General features: G+C 40.7%; 2 protein-coding genes across 4 annotated transcripts; both read left to right on the top strand.

Moving 5' to 3' along the window:
* Positions 1-1139: 1139 nt before the first annotated feature.
* Positions 1140-20382, top strand: LOC134791289 (protein penguin). Of its 2 annotated transcripts, none has more exons than XM_063762293.1 (9): positions 1140-1159; positions 2506-2981; positions 5336-5741; positions 7778-7905; positions 8749-8914; positions 9849-10025; positions 18727-18958; positions 19574-19761; positions 20186-20382. In XM_063762293.1, the coding sequence occupies exons 2-9, from the start codon at positions 2506-2508 to the stop codon at positions 20360-20362; spliced, it is 1950 nt and encodes a 649-aa protein (XP_063618363.1). In that variant the 5' UTR covers positions 1140-1159; the 3' UTR covers positions 20363-20382. The 2 variants fall into 2 exon arrangements, with proteins under 2 accessions (XP_063618363.1, XP_063618362.1); XM_063762292.1 differs by lacking the exon at positions 1140-1159 and adding an exon at positions 2280-2418.
* Positions 12925-18692, top strand: LOC134791263 (uncharacterized). 2 transcript variants are annotated; one of them, XM_063762246.1, is made up of 3 exons: positions 12925-13178; positions 13275-14236; positions 18218-18692. In XM_063762246.1, exons 2-3 carry the CDS (start codon positions 13400-13402, stop codon positions 18434-18436), a joined length of 1056 nt encoding a protein of 351 aa, XP_063618316.1. In that variant the 5' UTR covers positions 12925-13178; positions 13275-13399; the 3' UTR covers positions 18437-18692. The 2 variants fall into 2 exon arrangements, with proteins under 2 accessions (XP_063618316.1, XP_063618314.1); XM_063762244.1 differs by having other exon boundaries at positions 12925-14236.
* Positions 20383-24556: the final 4174 nt, after the last annotated feature.

Genomic DNA, 24556 nt, shown 5'->3' with positions numbered 1-24556 from the left:
CCTTAGCTACTATTCTGATTTCACACTGCTTTGCGGCTCGCATGCATTTCTTGATGGAACTGAAGAAACATATGAATATCGATATTTATGGAGGCTGTGCGGAGGATGAGTACCAGAAAAAAAGGTACGAAGACTGCTCCACACTCGTGCGCGAATCGCGGCGCGAAGCTTCGCGCCGTGATTCGCGCGCGCATGAGTGTGAAGGGGGCTCGAGAATCAAGGTTTATTGATTATAAAGATTACATCTATTCTTTTTACATATTTTTTCCTGTCCCTCTTAGGGCCGGTAAAACACGGCACGGCTCGGTAGCCTCGGCATGCCTAAGGACGCCTTGGTAGTTTTCGGGTTGCTTCGACAGCGTAAGACTAACGAACCTTCCCGATGACTGCCTCGACATCTTTAGGTGTGCCCTTAGGCTGCCAAAGCGACCCAAAGACTGCAGCTTCCCGAAAACTGACTCGGCGTCTTTAGATACGCTTTATGCTGCCGAAGCAACCGGAAGACTGTCAAGACATCCTTATTAGGCATGCCGAGGCTACTGAGCCGTGCCGTGCCTTGCTGATAGTGGTGCCGGGGCCTAAGAAACAGCATAAAAGAAAGTGACAGGCGAAAGGATAGATAGGTATAATAATTTAGATATGTTGAAATATGTTTGAAATTTCGTTTTTCGCGGTAGGGCCTCTGGTTGTCAATAATAAAATTGAGTAACAATCCTAACTAGGTAACTAATGTTTTCAGGTGCCCAGGACATTTCCGGTCCGATTGCAAAATCTTGTCAAGATACTTGTTCTACATAGTAATGGAAAACTCAAAATGTCGACAATACATAACAGAAAAAAGTTTTCATCACGCCTACAGCAAAGGCGCGATACCAGTCTTCGTTGGTCCGTTCTTAGAAGATTGCAAAAGACTATTGCCCCCTAATTCTTTTCTACATATAGACAATTTTAAGACGCTTGAACATTTAGCGGTGGAAATTGATGCTATCAGCAAAAACGCTACTAAATTACTTTCTTATCACTCTTGGAGGAATCATTTTAAAGTCGTTAATGAGCATGGGTACTTCGGGACCATGTCGGCGCAAATGTGCAGAATATGTGAAGCTCTTAATTATAACCAGAGGTCACAAAAAGTTTACGGCGTGTCCGATATCCGAAGGTACTTGGATCCTAAAATACAGTGCCATTGAAAAATATAAGTTTTATTTTATTTTTCCGACTTCCGATGGATAGGGTTCCTAAGGTAAACACCTCATTAATAGATGAGGAATCGATCATAGGAAATACGATTGAAATAGCGGGATTGATATACCTACTTAGTTGACTATATGTACATAGAGACCGTGCGTGTTGGAGAGTCTGCCATATTCTCGTGATCGAAAGCGAAAACAATTCACGCTTCTAAGCAGGTGCTGCCCCCTAGCCCCCTTCACGCTGGCTCTATTCCACATAGGTAGTAGGGTCTGCTATCTAGTGGCTTAAATATATAAATAGAAACTTGACATACTTAATGCTTCACGGTTCCCGCCAATGAATAGGGGGCTTCTGAGCTGCCGTCTACAGTTCATGCATGCATGGGATCAAAGAGTAAAGTTAGTAAGTATAATAGGTACATGGGATCCTAAAAAAATATTGATGAAGCCGATTAAATAATAATCGGTTTTTGTAATAGAAATAATCGCTTTTGCTTAAAACAATTCTTATAATTCAGCTACTACTAATAATAAGCAGAAAATAGTTATTTGTTTTACAAGGGGGCAAAGTTGTTGTTTAACCGCTCGTGCTAATATTGATACCCGAGCAAGCGAAAGGTTTCAAGAGCGTAGCGAGTGGTTCGAAAAATAGAATCTAGAGCGTTGCGAAGGGTTTCAAGGTACGAGGGTTAAACAAATTTTGCTACCGAGTGAAACACAAAAATTTTCACCACACCAACACAAGGAAAATACTAGCTGTAAAATATCAAACAAAATCAAAGCTAATCAATTCAAAATGAATGTTTTTAAATATTTATCATTCAAAATCATCATTTAAAAGTCAATTCTGCCAGCCAACATAAGTAATCAACTCACAGTTTGCATTTGATGACTTTGCCTCACATGTGGATAAAATGCAACTTTCTTATCAGGTTTTGAATCAATAGAGCATTTACCAGTTGGTGTGGTGAAAAAAAATCAAATCAATTATTTATAATAAAAAATAATTTACGAACGATCGAGTAATCGATTATTTATTTCTCATCCCTACTTCACTAGTTTAAAAATTTGACATTGACACTGACAGTTGAACACTTCTAGGCAGATTGACGATCTTTGATTCTTTCCACATGTGATTTAGTGCTTTTTACTAACAGTTTTTGCTGTTATTACTAAATAAAGGCACTACATTTGTTGGGATATAGAATACTTTATCATATCCAAGGTAAGTTCATTAGTTTAATAAATAACACGCAGACATAACCTATAGGTAATATTAACCTCAAAATATTAATAAACAAACTTGTTCCAGATGCAGAAAATGAAAAGAAAAATCGGGGAGGGCGACACTCCTTCCCCCAAAAAAAAGAAAGTTCAGTTCACGGAAAGTGTGAAGGAAAATAAGTCTGAAACCGCTGAAAAGAAGATTAAGAAACCAAAAAATGAAGAAACGAAAAAGAACTTAAAAGACGCGTCAAAGAAAGATTTTAAGAATTCTCCTAAGAAAGATTTCAAGGGACCTAAGAAAGATTTCAAGGGGCCTAAGAAAGATTTCAAAAAAGGAAAGCCAGGTGACAAATTTAATAAATTTGGCAAAGGCAAAGGGAATTTCGCCAAAGGCGCAGATAAAAAGTTCGGCAAAGATCAGAACAGTGGTGAGAAGCCAATATGGTCGGAGATGAAGAAGGAGAAGAAACAGCTTCGTCTAGTAAGACGTAAGGCTAAGACCTCTGCTGAAGTGTTTGAGGTTGCCAACAAGGCAAAGTTGCTTGCTGCCCAGATTCAACGGTTAGTAGTGAGATACTTTATTTACAATAATGACCTTTAATGAGTCAGACCATAAGTTGACTTTTTTTTAAACATATTCCATAAAAATACATACATACATACATATAATCTCGCCTTTTCCCGGAGGGGTAGGCAGAGACCACGGATTTCCACTTGCTATGATCCTGACATACCTCTTTCGCTTCCTTCACTTTCATAACATTCCTCATACACGCTCGTCGGTTTAGGGTGCTCTTGACCTGGCCTTTCTTCAGGATTTCCCCGATCTGATCAGAGAAAGTCCGCCGAGGTCTACCCCTTCCAACTCCCACTTCCACTTCTCCCTTATACACTCTCTTTGTTAGCCTTCTTTCACTCATTCTTTCCATAAAAATGGTGACAAGATTTATTAAGTATTATTTGTTACCCCTTGCTCAGTTCCAAAAGTCACTCTGTTTTGAACCTTAGTTTAGTCCCTTACAACAACATCCAACATCCCGATACAACATCCAACTAGTCCAAAATAACTCAAATATCTTCATTTAGGTGGGATTATTATTTGAATGTAATAATTCTTTTTTTTTTTACTAGCGTATTGTGGATGTCCCACTGCTGGGCAAAGGCCTCTCCCCTTTTATTCCACGACTCCCGACATAGTGCCACCTCCGGCCAGTTGTTGAGAAATATGTCTAGGTCATTGGCTGTATATTTTTTTTATAAATGTAAGAAAAAACACAGACAAAAAAAAATTGGTATTTATACTTAATTATACACGACGATTTTTACATGTTGAAGTTGTGGACCAACAACTATTGGGTCATTCCACCGTTTCGGGTGTTACACTTGAACTCTTAAAATAAGGTTTTATTCGATATTGTAACAGGAACTAGGAGGTTATAACTATTGATTCATCTACTACTTTGATAATATTTTCTTTTCCTGTACACACATAATTAAAGTATAAGAGCAATAACGAGAGAATCACTAAAAAGTAGCTGTTTCGGGCGTTACAGGAATTGGCCTATACCTTCTGACCATCAGTACCAAAATGCATAATTTAGCGAATTTTGTCAAGTAACCTCCAGTTTTATTTATGTCAAGTAATAATAGTTAGTATAGTCTACTGAAACACTGAAGTAACACTTAGTATCACTTTTCAATTAATTTTAATAAAATAAATTACCTGTTTCGGGTGTTACTCATGGTTCGTTTCGGGTGTTACGAGTACGAAATTAAGACAGATTTATACGAAATTATGGCTCATTTTATTGAAATTATTGTCGTTTTAATAAATTCGATGAAAAACATAAGTAATAAATACTGAATTATTATAAAATACATTAATCTTAACAATAAAAACTGTTTCTCGAAGATATCATAATTATTTTTCTTTCGATGCGAATATTACCGAAAATATTCACTTAATCAAAAAATGGTTGATGGTGACACCTATTCATTTTGAAAGATCTATCCAACGACATCCCACATCACAGGATTAAAGTCGCAAAAAAATTAAAAATATTTTGTACAGGAGCAAACCTAAAAAAAAAATATTTTTGTAGTTTTTGTGTTACTACTTTGTCGCCATGATTGATTTATGTATCCATGCCAAATTGCAGCTTTCTAGCACTAACCATCACGGAGAAAAGCCGGGGAATGACAGGCGGACGATCAACACGTTTCGGGTGTTACACAACTTCAAACTTTAAAACATACGACTAAAGCAGACGCTAAAACAACAACTATTACACATTTGCATAGGTTCACATCATAGCCTTTCTTTGGCAAAACATGTTTGGCTATAGTTAATTACGGGAAAAGTTACACATACTTTTATCTCTTTTTCGTTTCGGGTGTTACTTTGAGACCACAGTCTAGAATACTCTTCTAAACACCGATTAATCCATGCTTTTTAATATTTTTAAAGACAAATTATAAAATTACGATATTTTACCTGAAATAACTGCGGGAAATTTGTAACAGTTTACAGTTACTTTCTTTTTAATTAGTCTTGCCAATATCGCTGTATAAAATTAGTTTTACGCCTATCATTTAAACGTTGCGATCAAGTACATGAAAAATATGTAAAAATTGATTTTTTTCCGGTTTTTTTTTTCTGACATGAAGGTTTGGTATGTTTTCTATGGAAATAGGTTAGTGTTGACTTCTTAAACTATTTTTCATTTTTGAACCCTTGGTAGCGTTTATTATGGAATGACCCTATTGTACTAGTTGGGTGGTTTAATAATATTTTATTATGGCCCACTTTTAATATTCACTGTTAGATGTTAGATATTTATATGTATACATAATTATATGGCTGCCATATCTAACCATAAAAATACAATATTTTAATTAGTAATATCACTTTCTAGGAAAGTGGTAAAACCAGACTTCCGCTTAAGCGCCTGTAAGGAGCTTCACACCCTACTCAGAGGCCAATACAAAGCCATAGCTCTTACACACGACCTCAGCCGAGTCATCCAAGTGCTGCTCAAGCACAGCGAAGAAGACATCAGGAACGAAATAACTGAAGAACTCCTCGATCTCATGGTCCCCATGGTCCAGTCGAAGTATGGTCACCATGCCGTGAAAAGAATACTGAAATATGGATCAGATAGTATTCGCCATAAAGTTGTCAATAAATTTTTTGGACATATTGTCTCGCTGGCTACGCATACTGTTAGTGCGCCGGTATTGGACTATGCTTATGGCGAGTTTGCGACTAAGAAGGAGAAGGAACATATGCAGCAGGAGTTTTACGGTGATATATATAAAAATGTAAGTTTACAAATACTTTTGCATATTTTCTCTATATTCCCTTTATACTTTTTAGGGTTCCGTACCCAAAGGGTATAGACGGGAAACTGTTACTAAGACTCGTCTGTCCATCTGTCTGTCTGTCACCAGGCTGTATCTCATGAACCGTGATAGCTAGACAGTTGAAATTTGTACGGAACCCTTGGTAGGCGAGTACGACTCGCACTCGTCCGGTTTTTTGGTTTTTAGTTAACCATGTTCTAAGATGAAGAGAATAAAAATGTATTTTTGGGGTGGCCCAAGTGTAACAAGAGTGCAAAATAGCGAGCTTAATTTTTGAGGACCTGTATTTCAAAAGGTTGGCTATATTGCTGTAAAATTGTGGTAACAAATTGTATTCACAACAAACACCTACTCTTTACCTAGCATTTTAGGAAGTAATCACTAGTGTCCGACCGAAACATGTTTTTTTGCCGAAACCGAAACCGAAACCGAAACTTTTGTAGACTTGTTAAAATCGTTGAAAAAATGTCATAAAACCGCTTTTACACACATATTATGGGGCTGTCAACACCCAATGTCCTTGAAATTGATGTTACTTAAGCAGTTTTTTAAGAAAATTACAGGAGTTAGACCAAGATAATTCTGCAACAATTTTGATAACACATGCAGTGCAAGTGTTACTTTAAACGTCAAAACTTCTATGAAATTATGACGTATAAATAACATTTGCACTAGTAGCACTGTATATGCTATCAAAATCATTGCAGAATTTCCTTGGTCTAACTCTATTCATTCACCACTTTGACCAGTCAAGCTAACATGTAGATACAGGGTCAACCAAAAAACCAACCAAAAACACGAGCGCAGCGAGCGCGAAATTTTTTGTTAACAATATCGCAAGGCCAGGTACCGATCTTCACCTGGGCCTAAAAGTCCGAAGTGCCCCAGTGAGGCGAACTTTCATGCGAAGTCAAAGCCGTGCTTCAGGCTTCAGGATAAGTAGTTAAGCACAGACTCCAACCAATGTCCATTGTATTAAAAAGCGAGACCGCAGGCCGAGCATGGCGCAGCGAGGCCAAAGGCTAAGCTAAGTAGAGGACATGTGGAACACAAACCAATGGTAAATTGAGGTAAAAAGTGAGGCTAAGGTCGAGCATTTGTATGAAAAACTGTACTTTAAAAACCCTTAAGGGTCCCCCCCTTAAGGGTTTTTTCTTCATTTTAATCAATATTCAGCTGTTCAGCTTCGCAAAATATTAACTATTGAGAAAATCAACTTTGCGGCACTAGTTGAGCGTAGCCTTTAGGCTCTCTTAAAATTTGCCATTAGAGGTAGATAGAAAAATTACTGAATAAGAGCGAAAAAGACATCGTTCGACTCGGGCCGAGCTGATACTCGGCCAACGGCTACGTGCGACAGTGCTATCTCATTCACTCCGATACAATTAGACAGTGTGCGCGTTATAGGTATTGACATTGCCTCTTAAGACTGCGTCGAGCGTCCAGTGGCGCTCTCATTAGTCGAATTGTGTTTTATAATAAACCAATTAATTTCTGTACCTATACATGAATCAGTATATGTAGGTATACTGTATTAATATTGTTGTCCTACTTATTCCCCAACTTTTGGTCTTTGTCCGAAGTACCATTTCGTAAGTTTCGGCCCGGCCGAAAGGTTCGGCCGTTTTCGGCCGAAACCGAAACTACAGCCGAAACATGATTTTTTGGCCGAAACTGGCCGAAACCGAAACCGAACCTTCGGTCGGACACTAGTAATCACACACAAGCAACTATATGGGTACAGATGTAATGCACAATTATTTTCCTTCGTATTTTAACGAAAAAGTACGAACGTGTCTTGCTATTTCAGTCAGTCTTGGTACAAAAAGTACTGAGGTTGACTGAACTAGCATGACAAATACGAACGTTTCCGAGAAAATACGATGGAAAATACGATGGAAAACAATGATGCACTGTATATCATGTCATTGCAAATGCAATGCAGTGTTAGTTTGGTCTGACTAGTTATTTACATTTCTATTCATTAATTTCAGACGAAGGATAACAAGGTGCATACGCTCAGCGACACATACAAGGACAGTCCGGAGATGAAGACGGCCATACTGCAGTCCTGCCAGGCCAACATTCAGAAGATCTTGAACAAGAATCTGCATGACGGAGAGTAAGTATTTTATTTGAAGGATAACAGAGTGCATACCCTCAGCGCCACATACAAGGACAGTCCGGAGATGAAGACGGCCATACTGCAGTCCTGCCAGGCCAACGTTCAGAAGATCTTGAACAAGAATCTGCATGACGGAGAGTAAGTATTTTATTTGAAGGATAACAGAGTGCATAACCTCAGCGCCACATACAAGGACAGTCTGGAGATGAAGACGGCCATACTGCAGTCCTGCCAAGCCAACATACAGAGGATCTTGAACAAGAATCTGCATGACGGAGAGTATGTAATGCTTCTTATCTATCAAGTGTATTTACAGGTGCCCTAAAATCAGTAAAATGTTTTTTTGTGTAGCAAACTTTAAAAAAAATTAAACAGAACCAACAACCAAGAAAGACTAGAAGAAACTGTCTTAAGGACCATCATTGGACGCAAGAGGTTGTAGGCACAGTGTAAAAAGTAACAGTGGACCGACGCCTTTTGATGTTTGCGTAAATGCCGACACCGCACAAGAACACAGTAGGGTTGTTGACGTTTTACACAACTGCCCAAGACTTACACTTGACTCACGCTAGCCCTGTAAATAGTACCGAGCTACTAGCAATGGCGATGTATGCAGCTAGGGTGCGCGCGACCCAACCCTCGCACCCCGCACGATTGCCCTGTCTAGACAGCTTCATCGAATGACCGTATTGTTTTATTGACTGTGTTGTAGAATGTAGGTGTATTTAAACGGGTCACTAATTTTAAAGTCGAAAGTCAGTTGAATGCTCGAATAAATATTCAAAGAATCCGTACGTAAATGCCAATAAATGGTCTATGTATAGTATATTCTTTTCACAGATTACTCCACTCCGTACTCTACGACTACATCCGTGAATGCAGCGACGAGGAACGAACGGAGCTCGTGACAACACTCGCGCCGCTCATAGTGCCGCTGAGTAACTCCCTGCCCGGCGCCAATGCGGCTAGCATCTGTGTGTGGCAGGGCTCTAACAAGGACAAAAAGGTAACTAAATTCGAAAAAGAGATGAGAGATGTCAAGTAGAGATGCACCGGATATTCGGTTACTATCCGGTATCCGGCCATTATTTTAACATCCGGCCGGATACCGGATAATAACATTGATTTCGGAGGATTTCGGAGTAAACCAAATTGGAATAAGAAACAGTCACGGTCATAATCGCACTCGTTTATTATTATAAAACAATTTAAACATTCCACTCACTTGCACGCGCACTCATTTCGAACCTAGAAATGTGTCCGCGCGAACGTTCACTACGAAACAGGTCAAAACCTGCACAATACGCACCTGAAAAACCGAAATGTAGGTATAGTTCCGCAGGCCGAATATTCGGCCGATGGTCTGGCCGAATATCCGGTATCCGACCAAACAACTATCCGTTGCATCTCTAATGTCAAGTGTGATGTTATCTGCTTTTCCAACAGAATATTGCAAGATCCTTGTTTTGGTACATTCAAGCGGCCGCGGCGCCCGCTATGAGGCTCGGAGGTGGTCACGTTGTTTTCATTTGTAGTCTACCTCTTTCGCACTCATGAAATGTTCATATACGTAATGAGATGATTTCCTTTTCGCGCACTTCAATAGCCGAGTCCACACAGAGCGAACATACGCGCGAGGCAATTTCCCCGCGCATAAAACGGCCAGTGTAGACGTGCCTCGCGCGCGCCGCCTCGGCCGAGGGTAACCCACTTTTAACCTTTTCGACGCCGTGTCAAATACAAAAGCTGTCACGCGGACGCCACGTCACCGGAGTGTCAAAACTGAAATTGAACTTTATGCATATGCACGTAGGTTTATGTTGCTGTGGTCTGTGACCGATTAATCAGTCTTTGGCGTTGAACCTGCGGTGCGGATATATCGTTCATTGGCGTCCAAAAGGTTAAGTCAAAAGTAAATAATCGTATATAATAATTTGCAGACTATACTGAAAGTGGTGAAAGAGCACGCAGTGGCCCTAGCCAAGCATAAAACTGGCTACCGTCTCCTGCTGGCCATCTTCGATGCCGTGGACGACACAGTGTTGGTGCGGAAGGCTATAGTGTCGGCCCTGGAGCCCCAAATTCACGAGCTGGCGAAGGACCACTGGGGAAACATGGTAATATATAATTTCTAAGCAACGCTAAGTTGGGCAACAGCGGCGAAGGAGTTTCCTACGGTAGAAACTTATGCCAACCCTGATTTTCATCAGGAGCTTGCGTTGACGGTGACGGACCGGCGCAGCCTGCGGTCTATCACGCAGTGAAGCATGTCGAGCGTTTTTCGACTTAAAATACGTGTGTGACCCGTTCTTAATATATTTAATATTGAGTCTCATGGAAGTTTTGTTATTAAAATTGCAACATTGATGACGGGGTTCTGTGATAATACTGATAATTCAGGGTTGCTACATCGTATTGCAATGTTGGTATTTATCGTTAGAGGATACTGTTAACTGGCCATTTGTAACCCTATAAGTAAGGTCTAAGTTAATACGGTCTTTGGTGTACGTGCACAGCGCTCTCTCACTCACACACTGGAGCTAATCCGCAGCAATGTGATAATAATAATAATGCCTGCTGAGACCGGTTCATGGGTGTCTATTGTAGCACCTGTGAACGGGTTCCAGCAGGCGTTCTACATGACATAAAAGCTCTCCAAGGGGCCTCTACGTGTTGGATCTGTGTCCCCACGCAAGCCTATCAAAAAGCCGGGATAATTATAGCCCGTGATATCCAAGGAGATACAAATAATAATAATAATAAATAATTTCATTTATTCAAGTAACATATGACTCATACAATTTGTTAGTATACAGATATTATAAATTCTTATGTCTAATGTTAGTACAAACTTAATTATTTACACAAATTAAATATAGTACAGGCTGCAAGAAACATGCTTCTCACAGCAGTGCCTCAAGTATGGACAGTCGAACCTGTCCGCGATAGAACGCAGGATGGGGTTGGGGCTGGCCCGCACCCGGCGCACCAGGGATGAGCATCGCTTGCGTATGGTCGCATAAAAGCAATCCATACGCGCCTCCGCAAACATCCCAGATGCGCTACAGAAGCGGGGCAGCCCCAGCAGCACCCGGAACGCGTTGTTATATTGGACCCGGAGGGCTCCATATGCTCTCTGCGTATAATACTCCCATAAGCTGCATGTGTATAGGGATGTACAAAAGGCTCTAAACAATGTGACTTTAACTTCTCTTGTACATCGAGCAAACTTACGGGCGATCATGTTAGCCCTCACAGATAGAGCCCTCCGTTCCCGCTCAATATCCATATTATCCCTCATATCGGATGTCACAATATGGCCTAAATATTTAAAACTATTCACCCTCTCCAGTGGTGTGCCATTTAATTGTATTGAAGGTACCTCCCCTATCCTGTATCCTCTCGGCTCAAACACCATGTACTGCGTTTTGGTGACATTGTATCTAAGGCCATGCGCAGTCGCATGCTTCTCACATACTAGAAGTAATTTACGTAGTCCGCAAGCCGACGCGCTGAGCAGAACCATGTCGTCTGCATAGCTTATGTTATTCACACATACTGAGTCAATATGACAGCCGACATGCATTCCGCCCAGCGCCTCGAGAAGCCCATTTATATACAAGTTAAAGAGTGTGGGCGAGGACAACCCTCCCTGCCTCACTCCACACTCTAACCTATACGGACTAGACAGAATACCTGACCACCTAACGCGGTTGACCTGGTTTCCATACCAGTACCTTAGAATACGAACGGTTTCGGGTGGTATATTCGTCGCTCCTAATTTTTCCCACAAAATATTGTAGGAAACCAGGTCAAACGCCTTAGATAAATCTAAAAAGCAAGCGTAAACCGGGGTTCTCCTATCTACATAGTACCTGACAGTATGCTTAAGGCACAGTATGGCGCTTTCAGTGGATAACCCAGGTCGAAAACCAAACTGGTTATGATTAATACACACATACCTATTTAACTGCGCATTAAGGACACTGTCAAGAACCTTCGCCACTATAGTCGCAAGAGAGATGGGCCTATAGTTGCTAGAGTCCGATAGGTCTCCCGTTTTACTCTTGACTACAGGTATAACAATGGTTTTCATTAAGTCCTCGGGCAAATAACAATGTCTAACACATAGTGTATAGAACATTGCTAGCACCCTTGAGATGTGTGGCCCCGCATTCTGAAGATGCTCAATGCGTGATAACTTATGTTCCTGTTATTAACACATTGAGTGCTAGGAACCCGCTCAGTGGGTTCTCTGTTCGTAGCTTTCCTCTACAAAGCGAGAAAACGCTGGGATCGGCTACGAGCGTAGCGCTACGAAAACGTTGGCAGTGAATGCTGTTGGAACGAAACGCAAGGCTTCAGCGGGGACTGCGGCGAGACGGAGGCGACCTCTGTCTTAATTTTCGATCTAGCTAACGCTGTGACATTGCAATTTTGAACATGTAACAAGCAACTGATTTTTTTATTTTTTTTATATGTACTTGTGTGGCAGAATACAGTACATTTCTATTTTTAAACATTTTTTTATTCTGCCTGGTCCTTCTACAATCCTGAACATGGTCCTTCGAGCCGGATAATTATTTGAATCAGCGAGCTACGAGATATTAAGGACTAAGGACCGCCATTACGGCTGAGACAAAGAAGAAACGCAACGTGTGGAATATTTCCTGCGCATCCAACATACCGGCTTTCCAGTGAGGAGTGCAGCTTGAAACATCCCGAGGCGGCTATATCTTCATCCATCAGCTACGAATTTATCAACTGTTCTACCGTTATTCCGGAATACTACAATCCGACGACGTCAATAAGGAGTGAACAGGTTAAGAGGAGCTAAAAGTGAGTCCGTTCCTTAATATCTTGCAATCATTTACGTAAGAAGCATTAATAGCTATTTTTCAATAATATTCCTCTATTTGACACAATTTAGAAAGAAACTTATATTTAAAACCCTATATTAGGCCTTTAAATAATAACCGTGACCTATTTTAAAAACTACGATACAAATAAATCATACTTTAAAACTCAAATATATCTCAATTACATAATTGCATAATAAGTGCATCGGTCGAGCGCTGATAAACGTTTTTTTGCCATATCTAACGGTACGCCCGGCCGACATAGGTACTTATCGCCATAACTTAGCCGGCTTGCTTATAGTAAACAACATCGGAGTAATTAACATTAAATTCGTAAGAAAGTGTTTTAGTTTACGTTCTCTCGTGGTGCTGGTGTTGTTAGTGGAACAGAGTGTTGAAAGTGCTAAGAAGGTAAATACTAAGTGCAATTTAAAATGAATGAAGCCTTGATTAAAGAGTTAGTTAAGAAGAGGGGTCATATTAAGTCGCGATTAACTAAATTTTCAGGTTATATACGCGAGTTAGCCGAAAAAGCATTGTGTGCGGCTCAGGTGACGGAACTGCAACTTCGGATCGCTAAATTAGAATGTGTTTACAACACGTATGACGAGATTCAAACCAAGTTGGAGTATATGGTTGAGGATGACGAGGCCCAATTAGACGAGAGGTCTGACTTCGAGGATTTGTACTACTCGTCAGTCGCGGCGGCTAAGGAATTGGTAACCATGCATACCAAGGTCGCGCCTAGCGATGGGGGTTCCGATAATAATACACGGCGTCATCCACATGTAAAATGTAAGTTACCTACCATTTCTTTACCCAAATTTGGAGGCTCGTATGATACATGGCTTGAGTTTCGCGACACATTTGATAGTTTGATTAATAATGACGACTCCATCGATGATGTAAACAAGTTTCATTATTTGCGGGCTTCATTAGAAGGCAGTGCCGCAGTAATTGTACAATCATTAGCATTGTCTAGTAGTAACTATAAAATAGCTTGGCAATTATTATGCGACAGATACAATAATAAGCGGTTATTAGTAAATAATCATATTAGGGCCATATTTAATATAAACCCAATTACCAAGGAGTCATCGACAGCTATTCGGCATCTTATAGACACGATATGCAAAAATATACGTGCGTTAGCGACCCTTGATGAACCAACCACCCATTGGGATACATTATTAGTGTATATAATATGTCAAAAACTTGACAATGTTACTAGACGTGAGTGGGAGGAGTTTGTGCCTAGTTGCGAAACAATTACTTTCGATGCTATCATACATTTCCTCAGCGATCGTGCGGATCTATTGGAAACCATGGCGATGGAGGGCCCCGGACGTCGCGCGTCCTGGCCGCTCGCCGCCGGCGCCGGCGCTGTCCCTGCGGCGCACGCGCGCTCCGCCGTGCGACGGGTAAAGGAAAAATGTTTCGTAGGACTAGATGAACGTGAAACCGATACTGTGAGTAGCCCACTTTTTACATATGAATGTCCGTCATGTAAGCGTGGTCATTGGTTATTTGAGTGCCCCGACTTTCTCGCGTTATCTAATAAAGAACGTGCTGATAAGGTTCAAGGGATGAAAGTATGTTCGAATTGCTTAAAACCCGGGCACATAGCGAAGTATTGTAGGCGTGGTCCGTGCAAGTCGTGTTCATTACGTCATAGCTCGCTTATACATGTGGATAGGTTGCCGTCGAAGGCTCCAGTAGCAATGCCGGCGATACAAGTGACTCCCAGCAGTCCAAGCGAGCACGACGAGTCCGCATCTGAACCTGGCTGCAGTGCTAACCTGGACGTCTTGTTGCCGGCCCATCCTGCTTTACAGGGTCAAGTCATACTGTCTACTGCGCTAGTAGAAGTATATGATCGAGACGGTAAACCACATATGGCACGCGCATTTTTGGACAATGGATCATCACCTAATTTTATTAGAGCTGACTTTTGCAAAAAACTTAAGTTACCTATTAGGGAGGTAAATGCGTCTTTAATTGGCATTCAAAATATTAAGTCAAACGTACATAAATTATGTGACGCAAGGTTTTCATCGTTGTTTGACAAAAGTTTCAGCATGAAAAGGTCATTTTACGTAGTTCCACAAGCTACATGCGACTTACCTTTACAAAAGGTAAATGTATCAATGCTAGGCATACCTGAACATTTAGTCTTGGCTGATCCTCAGTTCCACTCGCCGGCACCTATCGATATTCTTCTTGGTGCCGAGGTCTTTATGGAATTATTAGGTAGCAATAAAATTAAATTGGGACGAAACAAGCCCATAGTTTATGAGACCAAGCTAGGTTGGGTATTGTCTGGTCGTAATGCGCATAACCTTAACTCTAAAAGCATTTGTTGCAATTTCGTTCAAATTAATAATCAAGATGATGAATTGACGCGTTTTTGGAAGTTAGACGAAGCAACAATAAAACCCGCGACGGCGTATTATACCAACGATGAACGGGCTTGCGAGGAACACTTTGTTAAAAATACCTCTAGGTTACCGGACGGTAGGTTTATGGTTAGGTACCCTTTAAAGCAGCCTGTATCTTCGTTGGGCGATTCTTACGAGCGGGCAAAACAATGTTTCCTGTCGTTAGAGCGCAGACTAGAACGGCAGCCACAATTGAAGTCTATGTACAAAGATTTTATGAACGAATACGAGACTTTGGGAGACATGTCCAAGGTTACTGCCAATGAGATAGTAGGAAACTTCTTGCCTTTTCACGGCGTGTTACGGCTGTCTAGTCTCACGACAAAGCTCCGGGTCGTGTTCAATGCTAGTGCGCGCACGTCTACCGGAGTCACGCTGAACGACATTCAGTACGTAGGACCTACTATTCAGGACGATCTCATAGCTATCTTGTTACGGTTTAGGCAATACCGTTTTGTGTACACGGCTGACGTGGAAAAAATGTATAGGAGGATAGTCGTGCACCCTGACGATAGGTATTTGCAACAAATCATTTGGCGCAATGATCCATCTGAACCTCTGTGCATATACAAATTAAATACGGTCACTTACGGTACGGCCAGCGCTCCGTTCTTAGCTGTTAGGTGCCTTAAACAGTTATCAATGGACTGCTCGGACCCTCGACTTACTGAAATCATTGCCCATGACTTTTACATGGATGACTTTTTGTCCGGGGCAGATACGGAGCAAGAAGCCACCAGCATTATAACTCAGGTCAGTGCAGTACTTAAAAGTGCTGGTATGAATTTACGCAAGTGGCGTTCAAATGAACCTAGGCTCATAAATGAACATAGTGACGATTCTAGAAATCTAAATTTAGGCAACTTGGACGAAAGTAAGACGCTAGGGCTAGGTTGGAAAAGTGGAGCCGATGTCTTGTATTTTACTATCGACTTAGGAAAAATCCCTGAAAAATTAACAAAGCGGGTTATCCTCTCCACAATAGCAAAAATATTTGACCCTCTAGGTCTTTTATCGCCGGTTGTCATTCAGGGTAAAATATTGCTTCAGCTTCTATGGCTTTCACGAGTTTCTTGGGATGATGAAGTGCCTCAAGAGATTTCTCAAAAGTGGCATAGCATAACAATGTCTTTACCGGAATTAAACCATTTATGCATTCCGCGTAGTGTCGTAGGAATCCACGCGTCGCGAGTGGAATTCCACATTTTTACGGATGCGTCTCAATCTGCGTACGGAGCTTGCTTGTACGTACGTACTATCACTAACACAGGAGTAGTTACTCGGTTACTCATGGCAAAAAGTAGGGTAGCTCCACTTCGGCCGGTAACTATTCCCCGAATGGAATTATGCGGAGCTTTGATCGGAGCACAGCTTTACCAAAAAGGAATATCATCACTTCGCATGAAAGCAGACAGTTGTACATTTTGGACCGATTCCATGATCGTGTTAGGATGGCTTAGAATGCTACCAAACCAACTCAAGGTGTTCGTACGAAATCGCGTAGCTGATATACTCGAAATCACTGGCAGTTGGCCTTGGCGACACGTACCTACTAAGGAGAATCCAGCGGATCTGGTCTCACGCGGAATTGATGCGGGTTCAATTGCTGCGGCTGATATTTGGTGGAATGGTCCAGCATTCCTACGTAATGACGAAGATGACTGGCCCAAAAATCACCACGCGAGCAGGGATAGTGATGAAGTTAAGGCTGAGATAATCACTGCTAATGTAGCGACCGACGCTACAATATCCCCTCTATCAGAATTGAATCTTACGAAGTTTTCCAAGTTTACTAAACTCAAACGAGTCACCGCTTACGTTCTACGGTTTATCAATAACGCACGACCGGGTAGTGTCAGAAATTCGGGATTTCTTAACACTAAAGAACTTCATGCGGCTACGAATATTTTAGTAAAATTATCGCAGATAGAATCATTTCACTCATATGATGATGTTAAAAATAAAACCTTACTCAAAGCCAAAGACCCGCTTACAAAACTGAATCCTTTCGTGGATTCTGAAGGACTTATGCGTGTAGGCGGACGACTTAGAAACGGGCCTTTTAACTTTGATAAAAAGCATCCAGCTATCTTGCCGAAAGGGCATTTTATAACGGTGACATATTTCAATTCCGTTCACCTCATTTTGTTACACGCGGGACCTCAAGCCATGCTAGCATATGTAAAGTCTACCTATTGGCCAATCGGTGGTCGTACACAAGCTAGGTCAACGTATTACAAATGCGTCTTGTGCACTCGTATGCGCGGCGCAACTATAGCGCCACTTATGGGCAACTTACCCTCACCGCGAGTAACGCCAGGCTTTCCATTCGAGGTTGTTGGCGTAGATTATGCCGGTCCTATACTGGCTGCGTCTCGAAAGGGTCGTGGTAGTCAAACCATAAAGGTATACATCGTGATCTTTGTGTGTTTTAAAACGAAGTGTGTACACCTTGAGCTATGTAGTGACTTGTCTGCAGAAGGTTACATGGCATCGTTGAAGCGATTCGTTAGTCGCCGCGGCTTACCTTCTGATATATACTCCGACAATGGAACCCAGTTTGTCGGGGCATACAATGAATTAAAGAGATTCCTTACCAGTCATGCAAGGACGTTATCTGAGTCTGCAGCCAATGATGGCATTAGGTTTCACTTTGTTCCACCATATTCACCACACTTTGGGGGTTTGTGGGAAGCCGGGGTGAAATCCACTAAACACCACTTAATTAGAGTCTTAGGTAACTGTCATCTAACCTTTGAAGAAATTTATTGCGCACTGTGTCAAATAGAGGCCATTTTAAATTCAAGGCCGCTTACTCCTTTAACCAGCGATCCTTCTGATCTGCTACCACTTACTCCAGGCCATTTTTTAATCGGACGGCCACTCACAGCTCTTCCGACTCCCTGTCTGACAGAGATTCCTCCTTTGAGACTTACACGGTACCAGAGGATCGAACAATTGAGGCAACACTACTGGGTTCGCTGGTATAAAGAATATGTTTCTGAACTTCAGGAGCGAACCAAATGGAGGCAAGCCAAGGGTCAACTTGCAACCGATACCATGGTCGTCGTCAAAGAAGACAACCTCCCTCCAATGAAATGGAAGCTCGGCAGAATCGTTAGCGTCATCCCTGGATCTGATGGCATCAATCGTGTGGCCGACATCCGGACGTCGTCTGGGATCATCCGTCGTGCGTTCAGCAAAATATGTCCACTACCAGTCGAAAAGTAAATCTATGGTTGAAAGACCAACCTTTCAACGTGGGCGGGCATGTTGGAACGAAACGCAAGGCTTCAGCGGGGACTGCGGCGAGACGGAGGCGACCTCTGTCTTAATTTTCGATCTAGCTAACGCTGTGACATTGCAATTTTGAACATGTAACAAGCAACTGATTTTTTTATTTTTTTTATATGTACTTGTGTGGCAGAATACAGTACATTTCTATTTTTAAACATTTTTTTATTCTGCCTGGTCCTTCTACAATCCTGAACAAATGCGTTACAAGAAATCTTTACTTCCAGACCCTCCACTGGCTAGTCAAACCCAAGGACCCAAGCGCGTTCCACCCGAGCCTGATCAAGTTCCTCGAAGAAGGCTTCCAGAGCGGCACATCCAAGAAAGACGCCGCCATTCGCGTCGCGGAATTACGGGAAGCCATCTTGCCGGCGCTTGTGAAAGATATAGGCTCTGATCCGGAGTTCTGGGTCAGCGAGAAGACTATAATGCTGTTAGCTGTAGCTGTGCTTTCAATAGGTAAGTTTTGGAGGATTAGTTATGTATTGTGTCCCTAGATGGTCCTTCACTAATGACGGAAAATGCTCAAGGAATATGCCGCTATTCGATCGCAGAGTTATGAGAAACCATCTTGCCAGGATTAGTTCCGTAAGTAATCCATAGATGGCGATGTCCCGGTGGCGAAAAATGCTACATCGCGCTAACATTGCGTTCTTACGATTTGAAATAGATGTGTAGAGTTGAACCAAGAGAAGGCTGCAGCGATACGATAGCACACGCAGTGCTAGTGTTATTTTAAACGTCAAACTTCTATGAAAATAATAAAAATGACACTTGCGTGTCATCAAAATCGTTGCAGACTTCTCTTGGTCTAACTGTAGTTTTATAGGTGGGTCAGTACAAGTGTTTTATCGTGTTTATTGAGGTTGTTTTATGTGTCTGTGTCGTTATTCAAATCTGGAATCAGGTCCTGAGGGCCTACCGCGAACCACGTTCGACGTGTTGCATCTCTGTCGCACTTGTAAATTCGTACTTAAGTGTGACAGGGAGGCAACACGTCGAACGTGGTTCGCGGTAGGCCCTCAGGTCAGGTCCTAATGTGTAATGGAGTCCTAAACTACTCTTAATTTTCAGAATCCAAGGAAGACATCGTGTCAGGGTTGGCCGACGCGATCTGCCGCCCGGACTGGAGCGTCGGCGACGGACTGGCGATAGAGGACGCCGCCATGCACATGTGCTTGAAGAAGCTGGCCGCGTTGGACCAGGCCAAGGATGGCGGGACGTTAGGGGAGGCGGTGTGCGGCCGGTTTAATGAAGATACGGTCAGTACCTATCACTATGAGTTGGCAGTTTGGCTAGAATCCGTCCCACCAGAACGCAGTTGCCGTTTTTTTGTTTTTAACCGTTATATGTGTATGTCTGTGGCACCGGAGCTCTTAAACGAGAAAACCGGTTTTCTAGCGCTGGTTCTTAAACATAATATCTGTATCGGTTCATCCGTTTCATTGTGTTGGTTTTTTTTTTAGAGTAGTCTTGTCCATAAAAAGCCATATACCCATGGCAGTTATAATATTCAACTTTATTGATAGCTATTAAAGTTCAAATTTAAACAAATCATTTTTTATGACATGCACTAGAGTGACTATAGATTTTACATGACGTATTATCGAACATGTTTGTCGAGATGGTTCTTGAATTGAAAAAAAATGTTCGGTCGTATTTTTACTAAGATACACAAAATTCCAGATCAAAGTGTGGTTGCCAACCAACCGCGGTTGCTTCTTCCTCCTGAAGCTGATCGAGAGCAACCGGCCAGAAGTAGCCAGCAAGATCAAGAAGAAACTCAAACCACACGTGGAACTACTAAAGAAGCAAAAGACAGAAGGAGCCAAGCTGCTGTTACAGAATGTTCAGAGTAAATAAAATAAGTCTGGTTTATCAAATTGTTTTATTTTAGTTTTTACATTTATTGAAAGATGTGGTTTCAGCACAAAATGTGAACCAATTTAAAAATAAATTAGACAAACACACCTATACATCTACTTGGCAACGATAACTGTCAATTTGACGACCGGTCTGGCCTAGTGGATAGTGGCCCTGTCTGCTAAGCCGATGGTCCTGGGTTCGAATCCCAGTAAGGGCATTTATTTGTGTGATGAACACTAATATTTGTTCCTGAGTCATGGTTATTTTCTATGTATATAAGTATGTATTTATCTATACAAGTATGTATATCGTCGCCTAGTACCCATAGTACAAGCTTTGCTTAGTTTGGGGCTAGGTTTGATCTGTGTAAGATGTCCCCTAATATTTATTTATTTATTTAATGATTACTGGATACAGGCAATATCAGTTGTCACAACTGCCTGCCTGCTTACAGAATCATAAATCATATTATTATTAACCTTTCCGACGCAGTGTCAAACACAAAAGCTGTCACGCTGACGCCACGTCACTGAAGTGTCAAAACTGAAATTGAACTTTATGCATATGCACGTAGGTCTATGTTGTTCTGTGGTCTGTGACCGATTAATCGGTCTTTGGCGTTGAACCTACGGTGCGCATATATCGGTCATTGGCATCCAAAAGGTTAAGGCCACCCCACACTAGCGTCTCCCGAGCGTTGGCGTCAACTCTTTGGCTGCTGCTTGCTTAACGCATGACGCAACTGCGCAGTGACGCCATTTTCCAATGCGCTGACTAGACGCCGCCGCTCAAAAGACGCTAGAGCAGGGTGGCCTTTAGGGTTGTAATGTAATGTAAAATAGAAATGACCTTGATTATTCAATTCAATTCAATTCAATATATTTATTTCAGACTGCATAGGTCCATAAAATTGTTAGTATTACAAGTACTTACATTTAAGAGTTAGTGCCTACATACTAAACATACATTAAAATAATTAATAATTATTATAATATCCACGACACAAAACTAATTAACATGTAATAATAATATATCAAAATTAAAATTAAAATCAAAATTAAACATTATTAACCCTTTGATTACCAGAACGTCTTAACACATTCAGTGCCAGTGACTCCCTAGGGGAGTTCACTGTTCGTAGGCGCTTTTCGCTACATACGGTTTTTCCCGTGTTATCGGCTACGCTCGTAGCGCGTAGCTCGGGCTGGCACTGAATGTGTTAAGTAAAAAGTATAACCCACAGCAGGGGGTGCGAAACTCCTGACTTCGGCCAAACTCGGCTCCGCTCGGCTCAGCATTGCTCCGAGCAATTATTAGGGTTGACACAACTTGACGTCCCTTTGCGTGCACGACCACAGATAAGATAATGGCTTGAATTTTGACAACCCTAAATAGCCGAAAGGGGGTTACATATCAGAATACCGAAAGTTGATTTACCTAATGTCGAATCACCTATGCTCGATTCACCTATTTTTTTAAACACCTAATGGTTTATTAACCTAAGCTCATAACACCTAATGAACGAATTACCTAATGCACGTTTCACCTATAATTGTTTTACCTAAGCTCAGAATACCTACGGTCGATCTACCTAAACTTGATACACCTAATGCTTAAAATACCTAAAACCGATTTACCTAATACATGAAATACCTAAAGTTAATATACCTAATACACGAAACACCTAATTTTGATATACCTAATGCACAAATTACCTAAAGCTGACATACCGACTGCATGAATTACCTAAATCTGTTACACCTAACGAACCAAACACCTAAAATCGATATACCTAATGCACGGAATACCTAAAGTCGATATACCTAATCCACGTAATACCGAAAGTCGATATACCTAATGTCCGATATCCCTAAAGTTGATTTACCTATTGAACGAAATACCTAAAGTTAATATACCTAATGCACGTAACACATACAGTTGATATACCCATTAGGTACAGTCAACTGTAAAAATATGGGTGCACAAATCATCTCAAAAATATGTCCCATAGCTCTTATGTCAGCGAATTAAGAACTATGGGACATATTTTTAAATAAGTTGGCTACACCCATATTTTTACAGTTGACTGTATCTAATCAACGAAATACCTAAAGTCATTATAAAAAATCATTTACTGCAGATAATTTAAGTAAATATAGCATTAAGAATTAAAATAAAAATAATATTGTAATAATGTAATTAATAGATACCTATAATAAAATTATTAAATTAAAAATGATAACATCTATACATTTATTAATTAAATTTAGATTAAAATTAAAAACTCTAAAACAAAAAGCAAAAAATAGTTTAAATCGTATAATGTTACGCGCAGTCAAAAATAAATTAGAATGTCAAACTTAAATTAATTTATAATACAATCCTATTTTTTAGGGTTCCGTAGTTAACTAGGAACCCTTATAGTTTCGCCATGTCCGTCTGTCTGTCTGTCCGTCTGTCCGAGGCCTTGATCCGTGATCGTTAGTGCTAGAAAGCTGCAATTTGACATAAATATATAAATCAATAAATCCAACAAACTCGTAGAAAATAATCTTTAAAAAACCTCGTCTACACTTAAAGTGGGGATGGATTTTTTTTTCGCTTCAACCCTATAGTGTGAGGTATCGTTGGATAGGTTTTTAAAACGAATAGGGGTTTTCAACCAACATTTTTTGACAAACTGAATATTTTCGGCAATAACCGCTCCGAAAGAAAATTTAAATGTGTCCCCCTCTAACATTTGAACAATGAATCCAAAAAATATAAAAAAACCGTGGAACTAGAGCTTAAGAAAGACATTCAAAGAAAACTATAACAAACATGATAAATTTATCCGTTTTAAGTTATCGCAAAAAGTCTCCGCTTCATAGTAAAAACTAGAGATGCCACGAATATTCGGCAACTATTCGGTATTCGGCCTATTCGCCCATTTTGCCGAATATTCGATATTCGGCCGACTGTTGCCTACTATTCGGCCGAATACCGAATATCTAATTGCACCTACCTAAAACGAAAAATTACATAAAAAATAACCAAAAGCTAGGTATATTTAATATTTAAAATGAATTCTTGGAAAGTAGTTAAATACGAAGACACGTTTGTTAGCATTTATTTTGTTGATTACAAAATATTTTATTATTAATATGGATCTGATTTGATTGACTCTAACTACATTAATTAATTCTGTTCAACATAAAAATATATCTTCGCAAACGTTGTGCTTAGTTGGCGAACAGTTTTCATAATAATTGTGACTCAAAATATTCGCATGTCATGCCGAAAATTCGGTCGCCCAATATTCGGTATTCGGTATTCGGCCAAATTCACTATTCGGGCCATCTCTAGTAAAAACTTAAAAAGACGTAATGCCACAGTTACACGTTATTATGGCATTAAATGGTGGTGGCAGCTGAGCCCGCTGGTATTTCCATTTAATAGGTCGTGGTAACCAATATGTCACTGTAAACGAAGTCATTCGGCCATGTTACAAAACTTACAGTAGGTATTTTCGTTCGTTAAAACATATACCAACCTTAGGTATTTCGTGCATTAGGTATATCGACTTTAGGTGTTACGTGCATTAGGTATATTAGTTCTAGGTATTTCGTTCAATAGGTAAATCAACTTTAGGCATATCGTCCATTAGGTATATCGACTTTCGGTATAACATGCATTAGGTATATCGATTTTAGGTATTCCGTCCTTTAGGTATATCGACTTTAGGTATTTAGTTCGTTAGGTATAACAGTTTTAGGTATGTTATCCTTTAGGTAAATCAACTTTAGGTATATCGTTCATTAGGTATATCAGCTTTAGGTGGATCGTCCATTAGGTATGTCAGCTTTAGGTGTTTCATGCATTAGGTATAATAGCTTTAGGTAAAACGTGCGTTAGGTAAAATGTGCATTAGGTAAAACGTTAATTAGGTGTTTCATCCATTAGGTTAATTGAGATTAGGTATTATAAACTTAGGTCATTCAATATTTAGGTAAAATGATCGTTAGGTAATTTAAAAATAGGTGAATCGAGCATAGGTGATTCGACATTAGGTAAGTTAATTTTCGGTATTCTGATATGTAACCCGAAAGGGATAGTGCCATATATTAGAAAGGGATAGCATGATTCGACCCTGAACCGCTGTCAAACTTCGGTTTTGTAGGAAGTTTCCTTACTGTACGGCAGTATTATTTA

Source organism: Cydia splendana, chromosome 6 (genome assembly GCF_910591565.1).
Source record: "Cydia splendana chromosome 6, ilCydSple1.2, whole genome shotgun sequence".
In the NCBI taxonomy this organism is placed as follows: Eukaryota; Metazoa; Arthropoda; class Insecta; order Lepidoptera; family Tortricidae; genus Cydia; species Cydia splendana.
The sequence above is the reverse complement of the archived record's forward strand: the minus strand, read 5'-3'. Positions and strand labels throughout refer to the sequence as shown.